Source organism: Pipistrellus hanaki (assembly GCF_964339955.1).
Source record: "Pipistrellus hanaki genome assembly, chromosome: 11".
Lineage (NCBI taxonomy): Eukaryota > Metazoa > Chordata > Mammalia > Chiroptera > Vespertilionidae > Pipistrellus > Pipistrellus hanaki.
The window spans coordinates 34,734,814-34,758,239 of NC_140513.1; the positions used below are offsets into that span (position 1 = coordinate 34,734,814).

General features: G+C 40.6%; 2 protein-coding genes across 3 annotated transcripts in view; both read right to left on the minus strand.

The window, feature by feature from the left end:
* Positions 1-378: 378 nt before the first annotated feature.
* Positions 379-788, minus strand: LOC311630440 (dolichol-phosphate mannosyltransferase subunit 3-like). Its single transcript, XM_084899438.1, has one exon. It carries the CDS (start codon positions 730-732, stop codon positions 460-462), a length of 273 nt encoding a protein of 90 aa, XP_084755564.1. The 5' UTR covers positions 733-788; the 3' UTR covers positions 379-459.
* Positions 379-23,426, minus strand: part of GCNT1 (glucosaminyl (N-acetyl) transferase 1) — a 35,501-nt gene continuing 12,453 nt past the window's right edge. The window contains exons 3-4 of one of the 2 annotated variants that reach the window (XM_084899428.1): positions 6,839-6,948; positions 379-5,522 (exon numbers count right to left, since the gene is read on the minus strand). In XM_084899428.1, the coding sequence (XP_084755554.1) occupies positions 4,088-5,374 (1,287 nt within the window). In that variant the 5' untranslated portion in view covers positions 5,375-5,522; positions 6,839-6,948 and the 3' untranslated portion in view covers positions 379-4,087. The remainder of the gene's footprint in view (positions 5,523-6,838; positions 6,949-23,426) is intronic. The other variant, XM_084899429.1, reaches the window with a different exon arrangement.

Below are 23,426 nucleotides of genomic sequence, written 5' to 3' on the forward strand. Positions count from 1 at the left end.
CTCTCTCGTCCCCAAATAACTACAAAAGAAAACCCATTTATGTTATTTCATTTAAGTGAATTATATTTGATGAATGACACAAATACACATTTAGAGACCAATAACACTTCACATTCACAAGGCTGAGTGGCTGTTTACCATTGTTTTAATTATCTATAAAAGAAAGAAACATTTTTGTCAACTTGTCCTTAATAAGTAATATTGAAAACTTTTTGCAATATTTTATTAACTAGAATAATTTTTCTATCAAAAATTTCAATTTATTTATGCTTAGGAGTTCATTTGTGAATGAGCTATAATAAATTCATACAGGAGCTCTTAAATGACAGTTAAAAGAAATTAGTGTTTAATAGCTGACATATGAAACAATTTAAATAATTTCTTTCTTTTTTTTTTGAAAGTAAACTTGCTCTTTAATGGGGGGTGGGCGGGAGGGGCTGTCGGGTTGAAAAAGGAGAGTCAGAAGCGCATCCCCCTGCGCGATAAGTCGGCTCTGGCCTCCTGGATCTGGCTCTGCAGCTCGCTGGCGGCGTCCTCGCAGTCGTGGAAAGTGGCCACGCGGTAGCCCACCGTGGCCAGGGCAAAGCAGCCGGCGGACACCAGCACGTAGGCGGGCAGTGGCCACAGGACCTCCCGGCAGGAAGGAGGCAGGTCCAGGGCCCCCAAGGTCAGGGCCGCCCAGGCGGAGCCCAGGAGCGCCATTGCCCAGAGCCACTGTGCTAACTTCGTCATGGTGGCTCTCGGCCGGCTCTTCCCGGTTCCATGCGGGTCTGACGTCAGCGTACCTAAATAATTTCTTAATCTTTCCCAAAGTACCTGTGTTTTGCCCCCCCCCCCCCCCCCCCCCGAATGTAGTATGGGCTTCCTTTTTGTGTGTGGCAGGGCGGGGGGATTTTTTTCCATTGATTTTTAGAGAAAGTAGGAGGGATGAAAAGAAGGAGGAATGAGAGAAAGAGAGAGAGAGAGAGAGAGAGATCAATGTGACAAAGATACGTGGATTGGTTGCCTCCTACACACACTCTAACTAGGGCTGGGGATCAAATCTTCAACCCATGCACAAGCCCCTTAACTGGGAATTGAACCTGTGACTCCTTGGTGAGTAGGCTGCTTCAAACCAACTTTTTGATTCTTTAAATTGCTTGTCTTAGGAGTATAAATTTCATTTGCTTTAGGTTAAGCTGAAAGATATAAAAGAGTCCTGATAAACAAATTCTACATAATCCCTTTAACAGTCTTTAGCAATAGGGTAATGTTCAGATACATCTCAACAAGAACCATTCTAGAAAGATGAGGTTCCACAGCTACATAAAAGATGGTAGGTCTGCAGTTTTAGTGTGGGGTTCAGGGAAATGAACTCTAAAGTCCTATTTTTATATCTGGGGTGGAGAAAAATCCCTCAAAACCTGCCACTTTAAATGTAAATCAGATACAATCACACTACGATGAGTGTTGAGATGAATGTAACTTTAGATAATGTTAATTTAAAAAACTTTAAAAAATGTAGTTTTAATAAAATGTTAAAAATCCGCACAATTTAAAGCAAAGGGGACATGATATTAACATCTGTAACTCCAGGAGAGGGTTACTTAGTATTCCCTGTACTGTTGCTTATTGCTTTTTTAAAAAAAATTCTCACCTGAAGATATGTTTATTGATTTTAGAGAGTTAGGGAAAGAGAAAGAGAAACATCGATGTGAGATGTGCATGTCTTAATCAATCCCACAACCTAGATATGTGCCCTGACTAGGAACCAAACCCGCAACCTTCTTGGTTCCCTGTACTATTGCTTTTAGATTTCCTATTAATTTGCAAATTTTTGAAATAAAAATGAAAAAAATACATAAAACAAGACACTATGACTGAAATAAAAATATAAGACAGACACAACATATACCACTGAATATCATTGGTTTTAGAGTAAAGAAAAATGCCCTACTTATAGGTAAAGTCTTTCTGCTGAAAGAGAATGGGAGAAGCATTTGACTTGCATTAAAAGAGCAAACTGGGTTAGAAGGGAACAGGGATGAAATCCTAAGCATATAACACCCTAAGCAATGTCAGGGCTTGAGTTTTCCAAATATCAAATCATGCAAAACACAGCCATCCACTGACTTGCACGCTTATAAATGATAAAGGTTTAAAAAAAACATGAAACTTTTGTTCAGCACAATCAGTATAACTAACTTCTCCATAAAATGAAAATGTTTCCTGACTTTGAGGAATAAAAATGTTTTCTTGCCCAGCCAGGTGTAGCTTAGCGGTTGAGTGTTGGCCCAGGAACCAAGAGGTCACCGGTTTCGATTCCTGGTCAGGGAATATGCCCAGGTTTCAGGCTCAATTCCCAGTGGGGAGTGTGCAGGAGGCAGCCAATCAGTGATTCTCTCGCATCATTGATGTTTTTATCTCTCTCTCTCTCTCCCTCTCCCTTCTTCTCTGAAATCAATAAAAAAACAAACAAACAAACAAACAAAAAACATTAAAAAAATGTTTTCTCAGTTGAAGGCCTGAAAATTGACATTATAAATTTCCTATATATTTTTTAAGTTGGTTATGCTTTAAAAGTCAAGTACATGGTTTGGATTTTTGCTTAGTCCCAGAAGTGATAAAGCTTCACATTTCCTGTTAGATCTTTGGCTGAACAGTATCAGCTTAGCAAAAGAGCAAGCTTGTTGTTGTTTTTAAATATCTTCATTTACTTAGGGTGAGACAGCAATTAGCAACCTCAAATTATCTGTCTTTTTGGTGAAAAGGTACAGTAAAAATCATGTGCTCTGAATAATACCAATACTGAAATAATCCGCCTCAAACCTAATGATCCCTTTTAGGTTCCCAGGCCTTCAAGGTCACCGTGTAGTAGACCACCAGAACACCTCTTCCCTCCTCATGGGCTCCGAGAGAGAGAAAAAACATACAACCCAAGGGCTAAGGAGCAACCAGGGGGCAGGTAACATGAAGCAATGACAATGAAACCAGTTTCTTTCAAATGGAAACATAGGTGACACTAGGATGCAAGGCTCCGGGAGGTTGGATAGAGACGAAGAAGAGCAACAGCCCTAATTTCTGGGCGTAGTGCCAACTGCTGGTTTTTCACCCTCACCATGGGCCTCAGAAATGGTCAAAATATGACTCCTATTCCTCCAGCCTCCCCTCCCCCATACCTTTCTGACTTAGCTCTCTACACTAATTACTGTCAATCGAATCATATACTAGAACTGAGGCAGTTCTATGGGTCATGAAAAATAAGGGTCATGAAAAATAAGCTTTTATATAGCTTGATAGCAGGGTCTAGGGAGATGGCAGAAAGCAGTAGAGAAACAAATATTTTCAAAATTGAGTGTTACTCTGTAGAAACTATAATCATAAACAAAAATATCTTAACTCTTAGTAACCTAAGATATCTTTTCTAATCATCTAAGATGATCATAGAATTAACTAAACCAGAAACTGCCTTTTTTGTTGTTTGTTTTTTAAAAACATATGTACATTGGTAGAAGCAAAAATTACTCAGAAACATTTACATTCAGTCAAGCCCGTTTTTTCCAAGTTCCCTGAGATAACATAGATGCAATACACAGCACAATGTTGCAGCAGACAGTAAATTATATTCACAAGAATCATTTACAGTAATGTCAATTTTTCTAATTCAACAAATATAACCTACAAAATAAATTATACCCTCATGATTGGTTGTTGCTATAAATTTATTCAAACTGGGAAGACTGGCATGTCTAAAGCTCTGGAAGCGATTTTGGCACAGGTTACATCTTATCATTTTATTACGTCCCTGAGGTCTTTTAACAGGCTGGTGGTTGCCTTGGGCCTCTTCCGGGCCACCTGCGTCACCTCTCCCCACAATGCCTTGCAACTTGGCGTTGGCCTCCCGTTAACACTAAGTCAAGGTTTACTGCCATCACCTTTCTAACTGGCTGTGCCCTGCAGAGACCATGTACCTTCCCTGACATGAAGATTTAGAGTCCAGCTCTAAACCCCTACAGTGTTTCTGATGCTAATTAACAGAGCAGAAGTGTTAGATGGGATACATCTCATGCGACCACCTCATTATTTCTAAAGTTGCCTACAGTAAATGTCAGTGTTTTAACACCTCCAGGGCTTTGTGCCTCAGGTGCTCATCCAAACACTGGATGGCAAAGAGGTCAATGTCCATGTCAAACTTATTGGCGAACAAGTGGTGCTTGCGCAGGATCCAGTTCAGGTCGCCTGCCCCAAACACACACACGGAGCGCACGTGCACCCCGCTGCAGGGCGGGTAGGGGGCGCCCTTGTAAACGTCACCCTCCAGGTACTGCCACTTGACAAACCTCACAATGGCTTGCATGTCGGACGTGTCATACTTATTGCTTAAGGGCACTGAGCCGGGGACTTCAGGGATCCTCTGAAGAGTGGCCCAGAGGTACTCGTCCGGGCTGTAGGTGTCTTTTGCCCACTCCATAAACTTCTGGATTTTTTCATTCTCCAGCACGTACTCTACATACTTTCTGCTGACCACGAAATAGGCACTGCCCGAAAACAGGGGTGTGTCCAGAGGAGGCTGCGTCTTGTCAGTCCCCGTGTTCGTTAGCTGCCCGTCCACGATGACGTAGTGCTTTTTCCACCTCTCTTTTTTGTGGGGTGGCATCTTCTCCGTCTCTAGGCTGTTTTCTCCCGTCAGGGACTTGAGCTTCCTGACAATCTCCAGGTTGGTTTTAATAGGGAAATCCATGCCGCAGAGGTTTATCAGGTACTTCCAGCCTGCGTTTACTCTGCGGAGGTCCTGCATACAGTTGAGGTCGGCCTGGACCCGACTCCACGACGCGTACACCACGGTCTCCAGCTGACTGGCCACAAAGACGTTAGCGAAGCAGGATGCAATGCCTGTCACCGCGGCCAGAAAGGAATCCTCTGACTTTTTGTCCACGTGCAGGCAATAGAAGTTCTGAGGCGTGTAGATGGCCCTCAGGAGCCTGTCCAACATTTCGATTTTGTGGTGCACCACTATGGAATATGCGATGGGAAACTCTGCCTCTTCTCTGCTGAGAGGCTCTACGATGTATTTGCGTCTCTTGATGAAAGAAGTACAATCACTAGTCATGTTTATGTAGTCATAGGCTGTCCACCGAGGGCGCCTTCTAAATTGCACTGTGAGACTCTCCAGCTTCGCCTTTTCGATTTCGGCTGCATCACCCTGCAAAACTTTGGTGCAATTAATATTACTATTAGGATTCTCCCCAACTAGATCCAAATGTTCGATGCTTAGAAATTCGGGCTTTTGATAAATTCTTAAAACAGAGAAGGTGACTAGGGAAAAAACGAGAAACCAGAAGAAGTATTTAGTGGGATAAGAAAACAGTCTCCTCCTCAGCAACTTCCTTAGCATTTCCAAGAACAATCGGGGACTTTCCTTTCTTAAGGGCAGTCCTCCAGGTTTCCAGCAGGAATGATTTTATCTCTGCCGTGGCCTTGAGAGTGTTCGGTTTACGTTTACCAGAAGTGCAAAGGCATCTTTAAGTGGAGAAGAGCAGGAACTAAAAGAAAACAGAAAGGATACCTATAAATACAGTCTTCCATGACATTTTCTCAGGCTCCAAACTGCCCTCTTTGCTATGAGGTCAGGTTTTCAAAATAAAAACAATGAATCAAGCAAAGGAAAAGGAGTACTATAATAGAAACCCACAGTATCTAGTATTAATGCCACATTGTTTTTGTTTTTTTAAAAAATTAAAAACAAAAAACCCTAGTATAAGGATATGCTAAAATATCTTACAATAAGCATTTTACCTCTAAGGTGTAGAACACAGTTGAAGACCTAGACTGTAAGTACTGAACTCTCCACAGCTGGTGGGTTTTTGATCTTGTGCCAGTTCTTAGCACCCCTGACCTTAAAATCATTACTAATCTGGGTTCTTACTGACAGGTCCATTAATGCCCATCATTTGACATTAACAGGCCCAAATATTTGAATAAATCAGACCCATTTAGGATTGGAGATGCACTTAGGGAGATATTAAAAAATGGCTGTAACTTCTAAGGAAACTTTGAAGGAAAAGCTGGTCAGTGGAATTTTCAAACTGGACCAGAAAAGCTCAGCTAAAACCAGGCCACGTTTAGAACTGTTCTGAGTTGACCTCATTTAGTTCAGTTCAACACCAGGCATCAAAGGAAGAAAACATTCACCAATTCAAAACAGAGACACAGGTTTGCATTTCTTGCATTGATTATAACAGACTATAAATTTTATAACCTGGTAATTCATTCTATAACTAAATGCTACTGTTCTTTAAAAAAAAAATAAAAAAATAAAAAATTAAAAAAATTAATATATATATATAGTGTATATATATATATATATATATATATATATATATATTGATTTCAGAGAGGGAGGGAGAGATAGAAACATCAATAATGAAAGGAAATCATTGATTGGCTGCTTCCTGTATGCCACCTACAGGGGATTGAGCCCGCAACCCCAGGCAGGTGCCCTTGGCCAGAATCGAACCTGAGACCCTTCAGTCCGCAGGCTGATGCTCTATCCACTGAGCCAAACCAGCTAGGGCTAAGTGCTACTGTTCTAACAAAGAAAGCCAATATCATCAAGTACCTCCATATAAGATTTATAGAGATCTTAAAATTTATTTTCAACACCAGAATTGGCACTAGAACTTTTAAATATTAATTAGGAAATAAATTGTGGATATTAATCATACAAATAAAAATAATTGACAATTATTAGTATAATGTTACAATAAGTGCCTCTATATATATATATATATATATATATATATATATATATATATCCCCCGCCTTTTAGCCATTTATAATTAAGGAAAGTCTGTCTCACTTAGTTCTGATTCAGATAACATCCTCGCCCATGTAGAGTGCCTCTCATGCAGTCAGGTTTCTTACTTCTACCAGCAATGGCGTTATGTCCCATGAGGTTTTTAAAAAAATCTGTTAAATGAAAAGAGAAAAGTGTGAAGGGATGTAATGCACACATAGATACTCAGTAAGCATACTGATGAACTAATCCTATAAATTCACTATTTTTTCCTCCTCAAAATTATGACTGGTTGATATCTCATTTTAAGATTTCCTTCTCTCTAGTCTTATTTTTCCAATGCTATGTTTGTGGCGTGCTAAAGGTTTGAAAATACCCCGCAATTTAGTTCAAGTACTTTCAATAAAAACTCTAGTGGTATGCCCCAAAGTATGTGTCAGGGAATAATTTAATGGCCCAATATGATTGGAAAATCCAACATATCTTGTCCCCACTGTAAAGATGGCCAATGCTCATTGGCTCATTAAAAACAGTCCTGCAATTGAATTAGCTGATATCCTCATCTTCTTCCAACTATTGTCCTCCACCCTACTCCAAAACTCCACTAGAAAGGAAGCACTGGAAAATCCTGGTAAAATATGTAACCATCTCAGCCATTAAAACTTCATATTTCTAAACAAATTATTCCATTAAGCAAGTCCTGCTCCTTATTGGTTCAAGGCATTTGAAGAAATCTTTGTCTAATCATTAGGAGACCTCTAAGCTAACTGAACAAAGACTTAAGTGGCCTCACACAACAAATATAGAGTTTAGAAAATTAACTCAGGAGAGTCACTAAACAAGCAAGCAGCAACAACACCAAACCACTATGATTTCCAGAGTTGATGCATTATAAAATGTCTACTTTCAACAACAAGAATTACAAGGCACATAAAGAAACAGGAGCCCTAGCTGGTTTGGCTCAGTGGATAGAGTGGTGGCCTGCAGACTGAAGGGTCCCAGGTTCAATTCAGTCATGGGCACATGCCCAGTTTTTTTAACTCAATCCCCAATAGGGGGAGTGCAGGAGACAGTCAATCAATAATTCTCTCTCGCCGAAACCGGTTTGGCTCAGTGGTAGAGTGTCGGTCTGCGGACTGAAAGGTCCCAGGTCCAATTCCGGTCAAGGGCATGTACGTTGGTTGCAGGCACATCCCCTGTAGGGGGTGTACAGGAGGCGGCTGGTCGATGTTTCTCTCTCATCGACATTTCTGGCTCTCTATCTATCTCCCTTCCTCTCTGTAAAAAAAATCAATAAAATATATATATATTTTTAAAAATTCAATCTCATCATTGATGTTTCTATCTTTCCTTCTCCCTTCCTCTTTGAAATCAACAAAAACATATTAAAAAAAAAAAAAAAAAGAAAGAAAAAAAGGAAGAAAGAAACAAACAAACTCTGGAAACACAAGAAAGAAGCAGTAATAAAACCTGCCCCTGAGGAAGCCCAGAGGTTGGAGATGAAAGACTTTAAGTTGGTTATTATAAATATGTTCAGAGGAAAAAAAAAAACACAAAAAAAAACTAAAAGAAAGTATGAGAATAATATTTAACCAAGTTGAGTATTTCAATAAAAAGACAGAAATTTTAAAGAAGAACCAATAGAAGTCTGGAATTGTAAGTATGATAATTGGCCCTGGCTGGTGTGGCTCGGTTAAGTGTCATGTGGCTCGGTTAAGTGTCATCCCATGCATTGAAAGGTCCCCGGTTCGATTCCCATTGAGGGCACATTACCAGATTGAGGGCTCAATCCCTGGTCAGGGTGTGTGCAAGAGGCAACTGATTGATATTTCTCTCTCACATTGATTTCATAAAAGGACATAGTTCCTTGAAGAATATGGGGTGAGAATAGTCGACGAAGCCAATGACTGAAGAATAAGAACCACTCTAAATACAAAAGCTCATGAATTCTGAAAGTAAGTCTTTCACACCAAGTCTTCCTCACCAACAGTCTACTTTAGGACTTGGCAACTATCATAGTGAGTGTCCTGACGAAAATCCTTCCCTAGAATACCTATGCCTCTCCTGAGAGAGACCTCCTGTGAATCCTGTCATGAGTGTTTTTTAAGTAGAAAAACACAACCTAAGAAGAAATGGCAGAAGAAAATAATTTTTTTAAATAAATATTTATTGATTTTTTACAGAGAGGAAGGGAGAAGGAGAGGGAGAGGGTTAGATAGTTAGAAACATCTATGAGAGAGAAACATCGATCAGCTGCCTCCTGCACACTCCCTACTGGGGATGTGCCCGCAACCAAGGTACATGCCCTTGACCGGAATCGAACGACCCTTCAGTCCCCAGGCCGATGCTCTATCCACTGAGCCAAACCGGTTTGGGCCATAAGAAAATAATTCCACCAAACAAAGAAGAGAAGGGAAACCAGTACCTAAGGCAACGGTTCTTAATTTGTGGCTTTTTGAAATTAAAATCAAGCAGCCCAAGAGTACTAAGTTCTATAAATACTGAAAGTAAACTCTGCTTTTTTATAATGCTAGTAACAAGGAAAGTTAATCCAAATGCATCTGAGGTAACTATGGTCACTAGAAGTGTTCTAATGTAAAGTGACAAGCTCCAATCAGTCAGTATTAGGATGTAGTTGAGTGCTCACTGGAGTGGGAGGACAGACAAAATGACTTCGGAAAAGTGAGAGAAGAGGCAGCAAGTAAAATCTGAGAAGCAGGTGGATGAAAGGCAACTGATTAAAGAGACCCAAGAATCTCAGGCTTAACAGTAAGGAAAGAAAGAACCAGTTCTGTTTATGCAACAGGATCTTCAAAAGGTTCAGGGAAATGTTGGCGCAGATACCAGTGGGGATCGGGAGTGTTGTGTGTGTGGTGTGTTTTTGTTTTTGTTTTTTTGTGTTTTGTGCTGTGCTGTGTGTGTGTGTGTGTGTGTGTGTGTTTAAGAGTATTGACTGGCAGCTGTTTACAGAACTGGGTGTCTGCCATAAAACCTGACAGAGACCCAACATTTAGCTTCTGCAGAGGTTCTCCAGGCTGGGGCACAGCAGGCATAAAGGAAAGCAGGGTTCCCAATCAGGAAACAGTGGAACTAAGCGAACCCAAGGACAAAGACAATGACTATTGAAATCTCATTCCCTATTTTCAGCTATCAGCCCCAAGAATTTAGGCAGTCAAGCCAATACAGAAATCTATTTACTAGGGAATCCAACAAGGTTGAGACTTAAATATGTTGTTTACATTAGGAATTCCTTAAAAATGTTCAAAGGAAACAGATTGTGCATAGGAAAAACTAATAATATTCTCAGATAGATGAGAAAAAACCTGGGCTGGTGTGGCTCAATTAGGTTTCCAGAAGGGGGTGGGGAGAAATAAACCACATGAAAAGGATTTGAAGCAGAAAAATGTCTTCATGTTTCATAAAAATCAACCACAGAAACCAGATAATGGAGCAATGCCGTCAAAGTGCTAAAGGCAATTTGAATGTCAGATAAGAATTCTTAGAACCATATAACTACTAAATAAGTTAAGGGTTAAATAAAAACACTTTAAGACAAGTAAGGTCTCAAAATATTTCACTTTATGCATCCTTTCAGAGGAAGATTCTGGAGGATGAGCTCCATCCAAAAAGTATAAATCAAGAAAGGGGAAAAATATTAGAATCAGAAAGGGCATCTACCATAAGAAGAAGGGAAGAAAATCCCAGGAAGATAGTAAAAGCCATGTAGCAGGCCACCAGACAAGAAGGCTGGAGCAGGTCAGAAGGCCCTAGGAGCAGTATCTGCAAGATGAAACTGATGGAGATAAACAGCTGGCAGAGTTTGGGGGTGAATTTGTAATAATTCCATTGGAAACAAAGCAAATGAAGGGGGTTGGGGAGATAACTATTGACTCCAAAGAAATCTAGTCTTTTCCTGATCTTAAAATTTCATGGTTTGAATGGCTAAGGTGTTACTTTCTATTTTAGTAAATTCTAGTTATGACTATGAGAGTAACTAAGATTTGTTATATGTATTATATGCATACAACAAGCACATTATACTCCATGGCTTAGCGCTGAAGAACATCAGTCTTTTTTTTTGTTGTTGTTAACCCTCACCAAGAATATTTTTCCATTGTGTCTTTTTGTTTGTTTTGTTTTTTTGGTTTTTTTAGAGAGAGTGGGAGGGAGGCGGAGAAACAGAGAGAAAGAAACACTGATGTGAGAGAGACACATCGATTGGTTGCCTCCCAAACGTGCCCCAACCAGGGTCGGGGATAGAGCCTGAAATCTAGGTACATGCCCTTGACCGGAAAGGAACCCAGGACCCTTCAATCTGCAGGCCAGAGCTCTATCCACTAGCCAGTGGTCGGCAAACTCATTAATCAACATAGCCAAATATCAACAGACAACAAATGAAATTTGTTTTGAGAGCCAAATTTTTTAAACTTAAACTTCTTCTAATGCCACTTCTTCAAAATAGACTTGCCTAGGCCATGGTATTTTATGGAAGAGCCATACTCAAGGGGCCAAAGAGCTGCATGTGGCTTGGGAGCCGCAATTTGCCGACCATGGCACCAAGCCAAACTGGCTAGGGTGAGCATTAGTCTTAATAATGTAAATACCGTCTTTCCCATCAATATTCATAAACCATATTAGGGGCACAGAGCAATGGGAAAGATGGGTGTGGAAAGAAAGGGGTTATATATTTTACATCACATTAACTGGGCATGGGGATGTTTTGAATTGCTGCTCCAAGGGAAAGGCCTCTCTCTAATTTTATTTTACCACCTCCCGGCTTCAGCAGCTCAAAATGGTGAGGATCAGACAGAAAAAACAAAGCAGAGGAAAACAGTACAAGTCAGTACAGGATTGTTTTCACAGAGATAAACATATGAGATATGTGTAAGAGAAGTTCAAAAACCCCTGATTATCAAATCTAGATTTCAGCTTGGAATAGGTAAACATTAGAAGACCTTACAATATAAAAAAAAATAAAAAAATAAAAAAATAAAAAAAGAAAGCTATAGAGGTTTTCAAAATTAAAATCTACTACATAACTAGTACATGTCCCTATATTTTAAAATGAACCAATTCTAAAAGATGATATTAATCACACACTTACTAGTTTAAGTTAATTTAGAAAAATATCACTATATAGAGAAGAAAATGAAAGAAATGTTTAAAGAAATGAGCTACATGTGTGGCTCAGGCTATATTTTTCATAATTCCCTTTTTACTAATAAAAAGAAGGCAAAGGCAGAAGGGAATAATTATTTTTTTGTTATATGTTAGTATGACATAACATATTCAGAACCTGAAGTGAGGAATTTATTTTTCCACCTATTGCCTAATTACCATTTTTTAAAGTAGTAGAAGTATTCTTTCTTTAAAAAGCACATAGGCATGCACACACATGTATACACACACACACATCTGTGTGTCTGCATGGGTATGCATAGACAAAGTTGGATGGATACATCAGGGTCCATGACCCATTGCCCTGATGCAGCAGGAAGCTTGGTCTAAGTTAGGTCAGTTGGCCTTTAGTTCCACTGAATACTCTTCCAGGGCTCAATTTCACCGACTCTCCAAGGACTATTGTTCTGTGGCCCAGAGGCTGCTGTGACTGGAGCAAAATACCCACTACTGTGCTTGATGCCAAAGCCACACAAATACCTCAGAGGATCCTGACTCAAGTAAGGGTGCCCCAATGCCACCCAAAACAGGTGAAGGGAAAGAGCAGGAAGCAGCTAAGACACCAAAACAATCCCTTGCCATTCAAGTTGGTGTTCTCTCCACCTGGGCCTCCGTGGCCTCACCTTGTCTGGGGGCACTTGGTCTCTGTTCCCATCCACTGGGTTGCCATGTCAGGAGGATAGTGTGTGCTGCCCGTTGTGACTCCTTGTGGTGAACTGCCCGGCATTTCTGAGGTCTCCCATTGAGACAAAACTGAAACCCCATGCCGGCCCGTCCAGACTGGCCAAGAGAAGCCCCTGGGTTCCTCATAACTTAGCGCCATGGTTAAACATACCAGGCTTCACAGTTTAGGCCATTATCTCCCCAAATTCATTCCAGAGTTTTCTTGGGCTCCAGCCAAGGACATATTGGCAATAGGGAGTCTTCTGTAACCAGCACAAAAAGGGGGCTCTCTACGTGAAATAAGGTATTACAGCCAAAGCCAGATGGTGTGGTGAAGGGAGAGGATGGCCCAAACCAGGTCTTCCTTCTTCAGACCCTCAATGCCAGAGCCAGGCACAGGATGTGGCACAGATAATTGTTGAATGAATCAAGTCTCTTTCCATGTTCCTCTGCTAAAACTTAAACATTTATCCTCTCTCCCTTTGAATGCCAGAGAAGAGTTGTTTCTGGTTCTCTACACTTGCAGCAACGAGTAGCCTATTTAGAGCGTGTGATCTGTTTCAAGATGAAATGATAAGTGATTAAAAAAAAAAAAAAAAAAAAAAAAAAAAGCCCAAGCTCCTCAAACACAAATAATATAATCAAGGAAGTCACATCAACATTTTGAAAGCTAGAAGGGTGAATGGTCACTGGCTTGGCAACCTCATAAAGCCAAATCCTAAAGCAGGGAAAGCTTTACAATTTACAGCACAGAAGTACAAACCCAAATTATAGCTTCCACCCCCTCCTCTCCAACAACAATCACCGCCCTCCTCCGAAGGCTCTAAAGTTGGCAGCACAATTCCTCTGGAAGCAGTGGTTAAGTGGAGTTAAAAACTAATAACTGGTCAAAAATTCTATTTTAGAGGCAGTGAAAACTCCCAGGTCCTTCCCTTATTTATTAAAGCCAATTAAATACCCTTCCTGGGCCCAGGAGAAGACTGGAAAAATGTAAAACAGAGGACATCTGACCTGGAGGGCAAAAGGCACAGCTAGAGGAAGACCTAAAAACTGAGGAACTAAGTAAAACTTACTTGTCCCGGAATATTGGCAGGCAGGCCTCTCCTTTCCAGGGTTATGCCTCAGAAAATAGAGAAATTCCAAATATCCAAGAATAATAGTTCATGACCCAAAAGAGATGGAAACAAACAGAAAAATACACACACATAAAAGTAGGAAGGGTATCGGTTAACTATTTCTATGCAATCAACCACAATCCTTAATGACAACTTATTTCTCAGTACATATGTATTCCAATTGCAACCCTGGTACCCAGGCATGTGCCCTGACTAGGAATCAAACAGGCAACCTTTTGGTGCATGGAATGATGTTCAACCGACTGAACCACACCAGCCAGGGCTACCTCTCACTCCTTTTAGAGTTGGTTGGGCAGTACTTCTGTTTTCACTTGGGCTCACCTAGGCAGCTGCATGCAAGTGGAGGACTGTCTAGATTGGAGGGTTCAATATGGCTCGCCTACACCTGCTACTGGATGTCAGCTAGGATGCCCCTCATCCTCCGGTAGACTAGACCAGATCTTTTACAAGACAGTCTCCGGGCAGCATTCCAAGAAAACAAACAGCAGCTCCAACGCCTGCACAAGTCCTCTGTCATATTCTATTAGAGAAAGCCACTAGACCAGTCACAATTCAAAAGGAAACAAGGTACTAGATAGGAAAGGAAGCTAAGTCATATTATAAAGGAGCATATAAACTACAAGGGGAGGAATTTGAACCCATTAAATATCTTATTACATAAAAAAATTAGGATCAAGAAAAGAGTTGAAAAGTTTCAACAACCAAATCCTCTATTATCTTCAGAGACATAAAGAGAAAGTATTACAGCCATGAAAATAGAACAAAAGACTATGAAAAAGAGCCGAGACCGGTTTGGCTCAATGGATAGAGCGTTGGCTTGGGGACTGAAGGGTCCCGGGTTCGATTCCAGTCAAGGGCATGTACGGTGGTTGCGGGCATATCCCCAGTAGGGGGTATGCAAGAGGCAGCTGATCGATGATTCTCTCTCATCGATGTTTCTAACTCTCTATCTCTCTCCCTTCCTCTCTGAACAAAATAAATAAATATTAAAAAAAAAAAAAACCCTGGCCAATTTGGCTCAGTGGATAGAGCGTCGACCTGCAGACTGAGGGGTCCCAGGTTCGATTTCGGTGAGGGGCATGTACCTTGGTTGCAGGCACATCCCCAGTGGGGGGTGTGCAGGAGGCAGCTGATCGATGTTTCTCTCTCATTGATGTTCCGAACTCTATATCCCTCTTCCTTACTCTCTGTAAAATCCAATAAAATATTAAAAAAAAGACTATGAAAAAGAAAGATAACAAAAAATGAGTTTTTAGAGATCAAAAATATGATAACTGAAATGAAAACACCCTATTGAAAAATTAGAAATTAAAGATGCTAAAGCTCCAAGAAAGAAGAGCAAAAAGGCAAATAAATGGAAATTATAGGATTAATACAGAAGATCTAATATTCAAATTACAGCGAAAGAAGCAAACAAAGAGGAAAAAATTCATCAAAGAAAGAATTAATGGATATAAAGAACACATGTTTTATCAGATTTGAAAGAGCCCTACTGGTGTCCATCACAATCGATTAAAAAGTCTTAACCAAGAAAATATCCAGTGATATTCCAGAACACCCAGAAAAAGAAGATCCTATAAGCTTCTAAGAGATGATGCTAATAAATCCAAAAGAACAAAAACTTCAAATGGAATTAGACTTCTTAACAGCAACATTGAAAACTATATTTAAATAGCTTAATGAAATAGAACAAAATTTAACATATATCCTCTCTTTGGAATGCCAACGAGTTCAAAATTGAACTTAAAATTCAGAGGGTAAACTATTTCAACCTAGAATTCATTTCCTGAGTTGGGCTAGCTATAATACATTTCAAGTGTTCAATAGCTACATGTGACTAGTGGCTTCAGGATTGAACAGCACAGTCCTAGAGGTGACCATTTTTACCTTTTTAAATTTCTAAAATTGAAGCAGTACAAATGTCTTTATATTTGATTCTTTTGATGGGACTCCATTTTTCTTGATGGCTACATTGTGTTAGACATTACTGCTGTATTAGAGAATATGCATTGTACACTTTAAAGATCATTTTAATACTGCACTAATAATTTTTATACTGCTTACATAGGAATATGCTAAACATCTTAATATACTACTGAGTTAATATTAAAGTTAATTTTATGTTTCTTAATACCCTGTACCTAATTTTAAGTTAGATGAAATTAAGTTAAACTAGGTTTCACCTGTGTGGTCACCCGCACAAGAAAGAAAGAGGGTGGGGGGAGTGGTTCTCCATGTCTGAATTAATGGCATGAAAAGGTGCAGATAACTTTTTTTCACTTACTTATTACACTACTTTGGGACAAAATGTTGAGTAATTAACTTTCATATTTCATTCATTGCTGGAAATAGTACTCATTTCTTTCTGTTCTGGTGGTTTTTCTCCCCTGGAGGAATAACCAGAGACATAAGTAGCTGACAGCCTGGGAAAGAAATTGAAACCTACCATTTCCGCCTACAGACTTGGCAGGAAAGATGAAATACAAAATATACCCCAGTTGCCCTGGCCAAGTAGCTCAGTTAGTTAGAGCATCACCAAGATATACCAAGGTCACGGGTTCAATCCCTGGTCAGGGCACATACAAGAAGCAGCCAATGAATACATAAATAAGTAGAACAACAAATTGATCTTTCTCTGCCCTCCTTTCTCTCTTCCTCTCTCTTCTCTAAAGTCAATAAAGAACAACAAAAATACACCAAAGGGTGGAAGGCTATAAGTCCATCCAGAGGAAAAGAAAGGACCCAAGAAGACTTCCTCAATTACAATTGACCCTATTCTTAAACGGGGTAGGAAATAGGAAAGCAATGCATTCACTACTTTCTGTGCTAGCTTAGAAAGTGGAAGCTTGAAGTAAAGGAAGTCTGAAAGGGAAATGAGATTGTGATGTGTAGCAAAGGCAATTTTAAAAACAAGAGGAAGATGAGTAAGATAATTACAGATAATGTTTGCCACTCATGTTCCATAACCCGAAGACCTCCTTTTCCATTGTATTGTAGCACTAAGTCTGTTTCTCAATACCATGAACCACAACAGTGAATATATTTCTAAGCACTGGGGAGACAAGGGCAAGATTTCAGAAAAGAAAGCAGAGCATCCCCAAAGTGTGCACTGAAGCTGTATTTTTAACATGCTGATATCTGTCAGTACAAATGTGTTGTACATGATGTGTGTGGTCTTGGTTTACATGAAACGATTCTGTAAGGTTTGCTTAACAACTAATGACTTAGTGACCAAATTGTGCAGTACTTTGTACATTCTGAATTTTAAGCTTTTATTATGCATTATATAAAATTCACCACTTATGCCGGGACCGGTTTGGCTCAATGGATAGAGCGTCGGCTTGGGGACTGAGGGGTCCAGGGTTCGATTCCGGTCAAGGGCACGTACCTTGGTTGCGGGCATATCCCCAGTGGGGGGTGTGCAGGAGCAGCTGATCGATGACTCTCTCTCATCGATGTTTCTAACTCTCTATCTCTCTCCCTTCCTCTCTGTATAAAATCAATAAAATATATTTTTTACAAAAAAAAATAAAAAATTCACCACTTACGTGGAAATTAAGACTTTGTGTAGTTGTTACATGTTGAATATTTCTTCAAATAAATCACTTCTATAAATAAAAAAAATTATTAAAATGCTCACCTATAATAAAGAGCTCATCTGAGAAACAGCCTGGGAGGCTGTAAAAAAAGTTCTGTGCAGAGGCAAATGCAGGACTATGTCCTCTCCTAGGATGCCTCCTCTTTCATAAAATGAAACATTGTTCAGAAATAATGAAAATGCTCAGACATCCCCAGAAAGAGGAAAGTGGGAAGGACCAAGACACTATTCTGGAAATCCTTTGTCAGTGCAAGGTAAAGAGTAAGGACACAGAAACCACATAGACTAGACTTGATTTGTTGCTTATCCTCTGATTGCCTTTTCCTTGTCCACACCTTACACACACACACACACACACACACACACACACTTTGAATGTTTGAAACTAAAGACCAATGCCCTTTCTTCATTCTTCAAATATCCAGTGATCGCATGAAAGGGTGAAAGAAGACCCAATAACCGACTTGAGTTACTCATTTTCCTAAGAACTTAGAGATAATGCATTGGTGTGGAGGCACCAGCAGGACCAGACACATGCATTCCAGTAAACTTGTGAGGGCCTCTCCTTCCCAGGACCTCTCTTTGCCCCTCGTGTTGTCTGTGTCATCAGAGAGGGGCTGGAGGAGCAGGGCTTGAAGAAGACACTGGTTCTGGCTCAGTACCAAAGCACAGATGGAAATGAGGAAATGCAAGGCTAGAGCAGCTCAATTCAAACAGGATTCTATGGTTATATCTCCTTGAAACTTTTTTTTTTTAAACTATTTTATTGATTTTGTACAGAGAGGAAGGGAGAGAGATAGAGAGTTAGAAACATCGATGAGAGAGAGTCATCGATCAGTTGCCTCTTGCACACCCCCTACTGGGGATATGCCTGCAACCAAGGTACATGCCCTTGACCGGAATCGAACCTCGGTCCCTTCAGTCCCCAAGCCTACGCTCTATCCATTGAGCTAAACCGGTCCCAGCTATCTCCTTGAAACTTAATATTTGTGTGTTTTTTTTTGGGGGGGGGTGGGGGGGAGATGGAGGAAGACACACTAATCCCACTATCATTAGTGCCAGTGCTTTCTCAGTATTCTTCATCCAACTTCTATTTAAAATAACATTCAGTGCTAGAAATACATATGGATATATCCATGCAAGTTTTATGGACTCCCTTGAAAGTCAAAGAATGCCATAATTGGACTGAAATATCAGAATTAAGTATGGCGTACACATACTATTCATCCTTAAAAAGGAATAAAACCCTGATTCATGCTACAACATGGATAACTGAAGGCATTATGCCAAGTGAAATAGGCCAATTACAAAAACACAAATACTGTGCGATTCTGGGTATTCACCCCCTGAATTCATAGAAACAGATAGTGTAATCGAGGTTACCGGGAGCTGGGGAGGGGACGTTATCCTTTAATGGGTTTAAAGAGTGTAATGAGTTTCTGATTAGAATGATAAGTTCTGGAAATGGATAGCGGGGACAGTTGCACAGCACTGTGAATGTTCTTAGCGCTCCAGAATTTTCCCTGACTCCATCAGAGACACAGTTTTGTCCTCGAGGGTTTTTCTTTTTCTTAATCCTCTAGTTATGCTTTTAAAAAGATGCAGCTGGCTTACAACTCTGCTAGACACCTTCAGCGTTGGTAAGTATAGTTAGACAATCAAAGTTACTTAGAAGAGGCTTTATTATTTTGTTGTCACCTGAGGAAATTTTTCCATTGGAGTGGAAGGGAGGAGGAGAGCCAGAGAGAGAGAGAAAAACATTGATGTGGAGAGTGCTGCCTGGACCGTGTCAGGAGAGTGGAGGAGGATATGAAGTCCTGCTCAAGACAAAATACTAATCAGACTGTATTTCCACAAATGTGTGAGGAGCTCAGAACAGGCCTCCCCACGGAGTGCTACTTTGGAATGTCATTTTGTGCTGAAGGCAATGGAGAAGCCACAGGGACCTCTCTTTTAAAGAATTTCAGCCGGGACCGGTTTAGCTCAATGGATAGAGCGTCGGCTTGGGGACTAAAGGGTCCCAGGTTCGATTCTGGTCAAGGGCATGTACCTTGGTTGCGGGCATATCCCCAGTAGGGGGTGTGCAAGAGGCAGCTGATCGATGACTCTCTCTCATCGATGTTTCTAACTCTCTATCTCTCTCCCTTCCTCTCTGTACAAAATCAATAAAATATATTTAAAAAAAAAAAAAAAAGAATTTCAGTTAAGGGACTCACCCTTACTAAGAGTTATCACCAGAGATAACATTTTATAGCTATATAGAGGGCAGGGCCAACAAGTAATTGCTGGCAGATAAAGAGCTTCACAGATAAGAAAGAGTTCATCACCACCAAACCAGTATTATATGAAATGCTGAAAGGTATTCTTTAAGAAGGGGAAGAAGAAGAAAAAAGTAAAGATAAAAATTGTGAACAATAAATACATACCCCTCAGCAAGTGAATCTAAAGATCAAGCGAATTACAAATTTAAGGAACAGAATAAACTGGTGAATATAATAGAATCAGGCTCATAGAATGGGAGGAAATTGATAGTTCTCAGGGGCAAAGGGATGTGGGGGGTATGAGAAGAGATTGGACAAACATCCTACACCTATGGATAAGGACATTGTGGGGGAGGTAAGGGCAGAGGGTGGAGTGGGAACCAGGTGGAGGGGAACTGGGGGGGGGGGGGGAGAAACAATTGTAATAATCTGAACAATAAAGATTTATTAAATTTTTTTAAAAAAGTAATTGCTGACCATTTGCTCCTCTTCCTCCTCCCTACAACTCCAAAATGCCCCACCTCATCCTTAGCTCAGAATGCCATAATCACATTTTCCCTGTCTTTGAACCTCTTATGAACTTGGGGTCTCTAACTCTCTCATGTGTCTGGGTTTCCCCTATATACATATGTAATTAAATTTGTTCATTTTCTCTTGTTAATCTGTCCTGTTTAATTATTAGCCCAGCAAGAAAGACCCCAGAAGGGTTGAAGAATATTTCTTCCTCCCCACATTGAAGAATGTAATTTTTTCTTACATTGACATTTTTAAAATTGATAAATAAGTGTTTAATGCATTGGTGCACTATGTGCTCATTACTATGTTGTGTTTCTTTTTTCTATTTTCTTAAAGATGATATTAAATTGATGGTTTAGCCCAGCCAGTGTGGCTCAATGATTGAGTATTGATCTATGAGCCAGGAGGTCATGGTTTGATCCCCAGTCGGGGCACATGCCCAGGTTGCAGGCTCAATCCCCGATTGGGGGGCATGCAGAAGGCAGCCAAACAATGATTCTCACCCTGATGTTTCTGTCTCTCTCTTCCTCTCTGAAATCAATAATATTTATATATATTTTAAATTGATGATGCTGGCCGAGACCGGTTTGGCTTGGTGGATGGAGCGTCGGCTTGGGGACTGAAGGGACCCGGGTTCGATTCTGGTCAAGGGCATGTACCTTAGTTGCGGGCATATCCCCAGTAGGGGGTGTGCAAGAAGTAACTGACCCGATGACTCTCTCTCATCGATGTTTCTGGCTCTCTATCTCTCTCCCTTCCTCTCTGTACAAAATTAATAAAATATATAAATAAATAAATAAATAAATAAATAAATAAATAAATAAATTGATGATGCTGTTATAATAAAAGTTATCTTAAAATTAAGGAAATTGTGAATATTAGTAGTTAGCATGTATTTTGCCAAGCATTTTATATACATTTTCTCTTTAATTCATACAACCCCGTGAGTAGACACTTTCATTCTCACTTAGTAGAGAAGCTGAGAAACTGAGGCTTTAGCTGCTTTGAAAATGGTCATTTGCTCCAGTTTACCAGCAGGAAAGAAGTAGGTGGAGTTCAACCCAGGACTGACTCTCCAGGGGGCAGAGGGAACAGAGCAGTCTCACTTTCTGGCCAAGAACAACACTGGGTCCGGTTATTAACACCTTTGAATTATACCTCACCCTACCTCGTAACCTTTCAAGGAGCCTCAGCACCTTCTAAATTTTTCTGAGGGTATAAATATGACACTCTCCTGAAGGCTTCAACCCTAAAATACATCACAGCAACCACTTCAACTCTCAGAGAACCATTTGTGATCTGAGCTCTGAATGTATCCCTTAAGAAGCGTCACTTGAGTGGCAAACTTCGTCATTTTCATCTTATCTAAATTACACTTACGCATACTTGCTGAATTTAAAATAACTGCCAAAGCCAAGAATGAAGGAATTCTCTGTGTCATGACATGAAAAAAAGGTTCTTGTGATGAAACGGCATTCAGAGATGAGCGGTATTTCCATCTGTACAGAACAGAACAAGCCTCCAAGCCAACTGTAAATGTGCCCTGGAAAAATCTGAGAAGCACACACCCAAAACTATCTAGTGACCTTTTTATTTGGTGGTGGAGGGAGCAGGTATTTATTCAAACAGTTCCGTACTGTGTGCATTTTTAATTTCCACTTTAGGAATTCTTTTAAATTGCACATTGAAATAAAATGGCCCCAATGTTCCAACGTAAGCTCCAGTTAAATGTTTGCAACGCCTTAAAGATTATTTCCAAACAAACGAAAAGCCACTTACAGCCCCACATCATTTCCACGTGCCCTGCTGATATCTACCCAGGGACACTGCTGACTTACATTTGTGCTCAGGTATAACAGCAGCAGGGATTCGGTTTTCTATTTTCCCTTTTCCATTTAATCAATATCAAAATGTCATTTTTTTTTTTTTTTTTTTTTTTTTGGTCACAATTAGTTTGTGCCTCATGGTCGGATATTAAGGGTATTTCCAAATTATATTGCCATAAGCGTATTTTGCCAAGCATTTTATATACACTTTCTAACTGCCCTCCCTCGCAGGCCTGGTCTCCTTTCCCCTCCCCCCCAATTGAGTTCTGAATACTTTTAGCTTTGTTTTCTTTTGTCTTTTTAAAGGATTTCCTTGGAATTCCCAGGAAAGGGATTCTTGGATCAAAACCTCTAAACTTCTAGGCTCTTGACTGCCTTCCAAATGTACTATTCTTATACTGCCACCAATAATGTTGAGTACCATTTTCTCTACATTTAGTGTATAATTACCTTAATTACAAACTACATATGCATATACTTGTATAATTATTTTCATCAATATTGCAACAGTAAAATGGCACATCGCTGAAGTTTCATTCTGTGTTGTTTTTACCAGTGGCTCAATATTTTCTCTTGAGAATGCTTACGTGTAAGAGAAAGGAGGGTTTAGTAGCAATGATTTCAGCTCTGGAGCCAGATTGCCCAGGCAAAAAACTGGCCCCACATCCACAAACTCAGACCTCTCTCCAAGCTTCAGCTTCTTTACTGGTTGAAAAGTTAATTAATTAATTTAGGAGTTGCAATTGGAGTAGGGATCATACATACCACTGTTTTTATAAAAAATAAAATGTGTAATGTAGTTACACTGTATTTGTCACATAAGGAGTCCAAAGGAACATTAGCAATTTATTCCTTATTATTATTGACTAGAGGCCCAGTGCATGAATTCATGCACGGCGGGGGGGGGGGGGGGGGGCGCGTGGGAAGGGGGAAGGGGGTGTTGTCTCTCAGCCCAGCCTGCACCCTCTCCAATCTGGGACCCCTTGAGGGATGTCCGACTGCATGTTTAGGCCCAATCCCACCAGGCAGTAGGACATCCCTCTCACAATTCGGGACTGCTGGGTCCCAACTGCTCACCTGCCTGCCTTCCTGATTGCCCCTAACCACTTCTGCCTGCCAGCCTGATCACCCCCTAACCACTCCCCTGCCAGCCTGATCACCCCCTAACCACTTCCCTGCCAGCCTATTTGCCCCTAACTGCCCTGCCCTGCAGGCCTGGTCACCCCTAACTGCCCTCCCCTGCAGGTCTGGTCCCCCCCAACTGCTCTCCCTTGCAGGCCTGGTCCCTCCCAACTGCCCTCCCCTGCTGACCATCTTGTGTCTACATGGGCCTTTGACCACATGGGGGAAGCCATCTTGTGTGTTGGAGTGATGGTCAATCTGCATATTACTCTTTTATTAGATAGGATAGAGGCCTGGTGCATGGGTGGGGGCCAGCTGATTTGCCTTGAAAGGTGTCCCAGATCTGGGTGG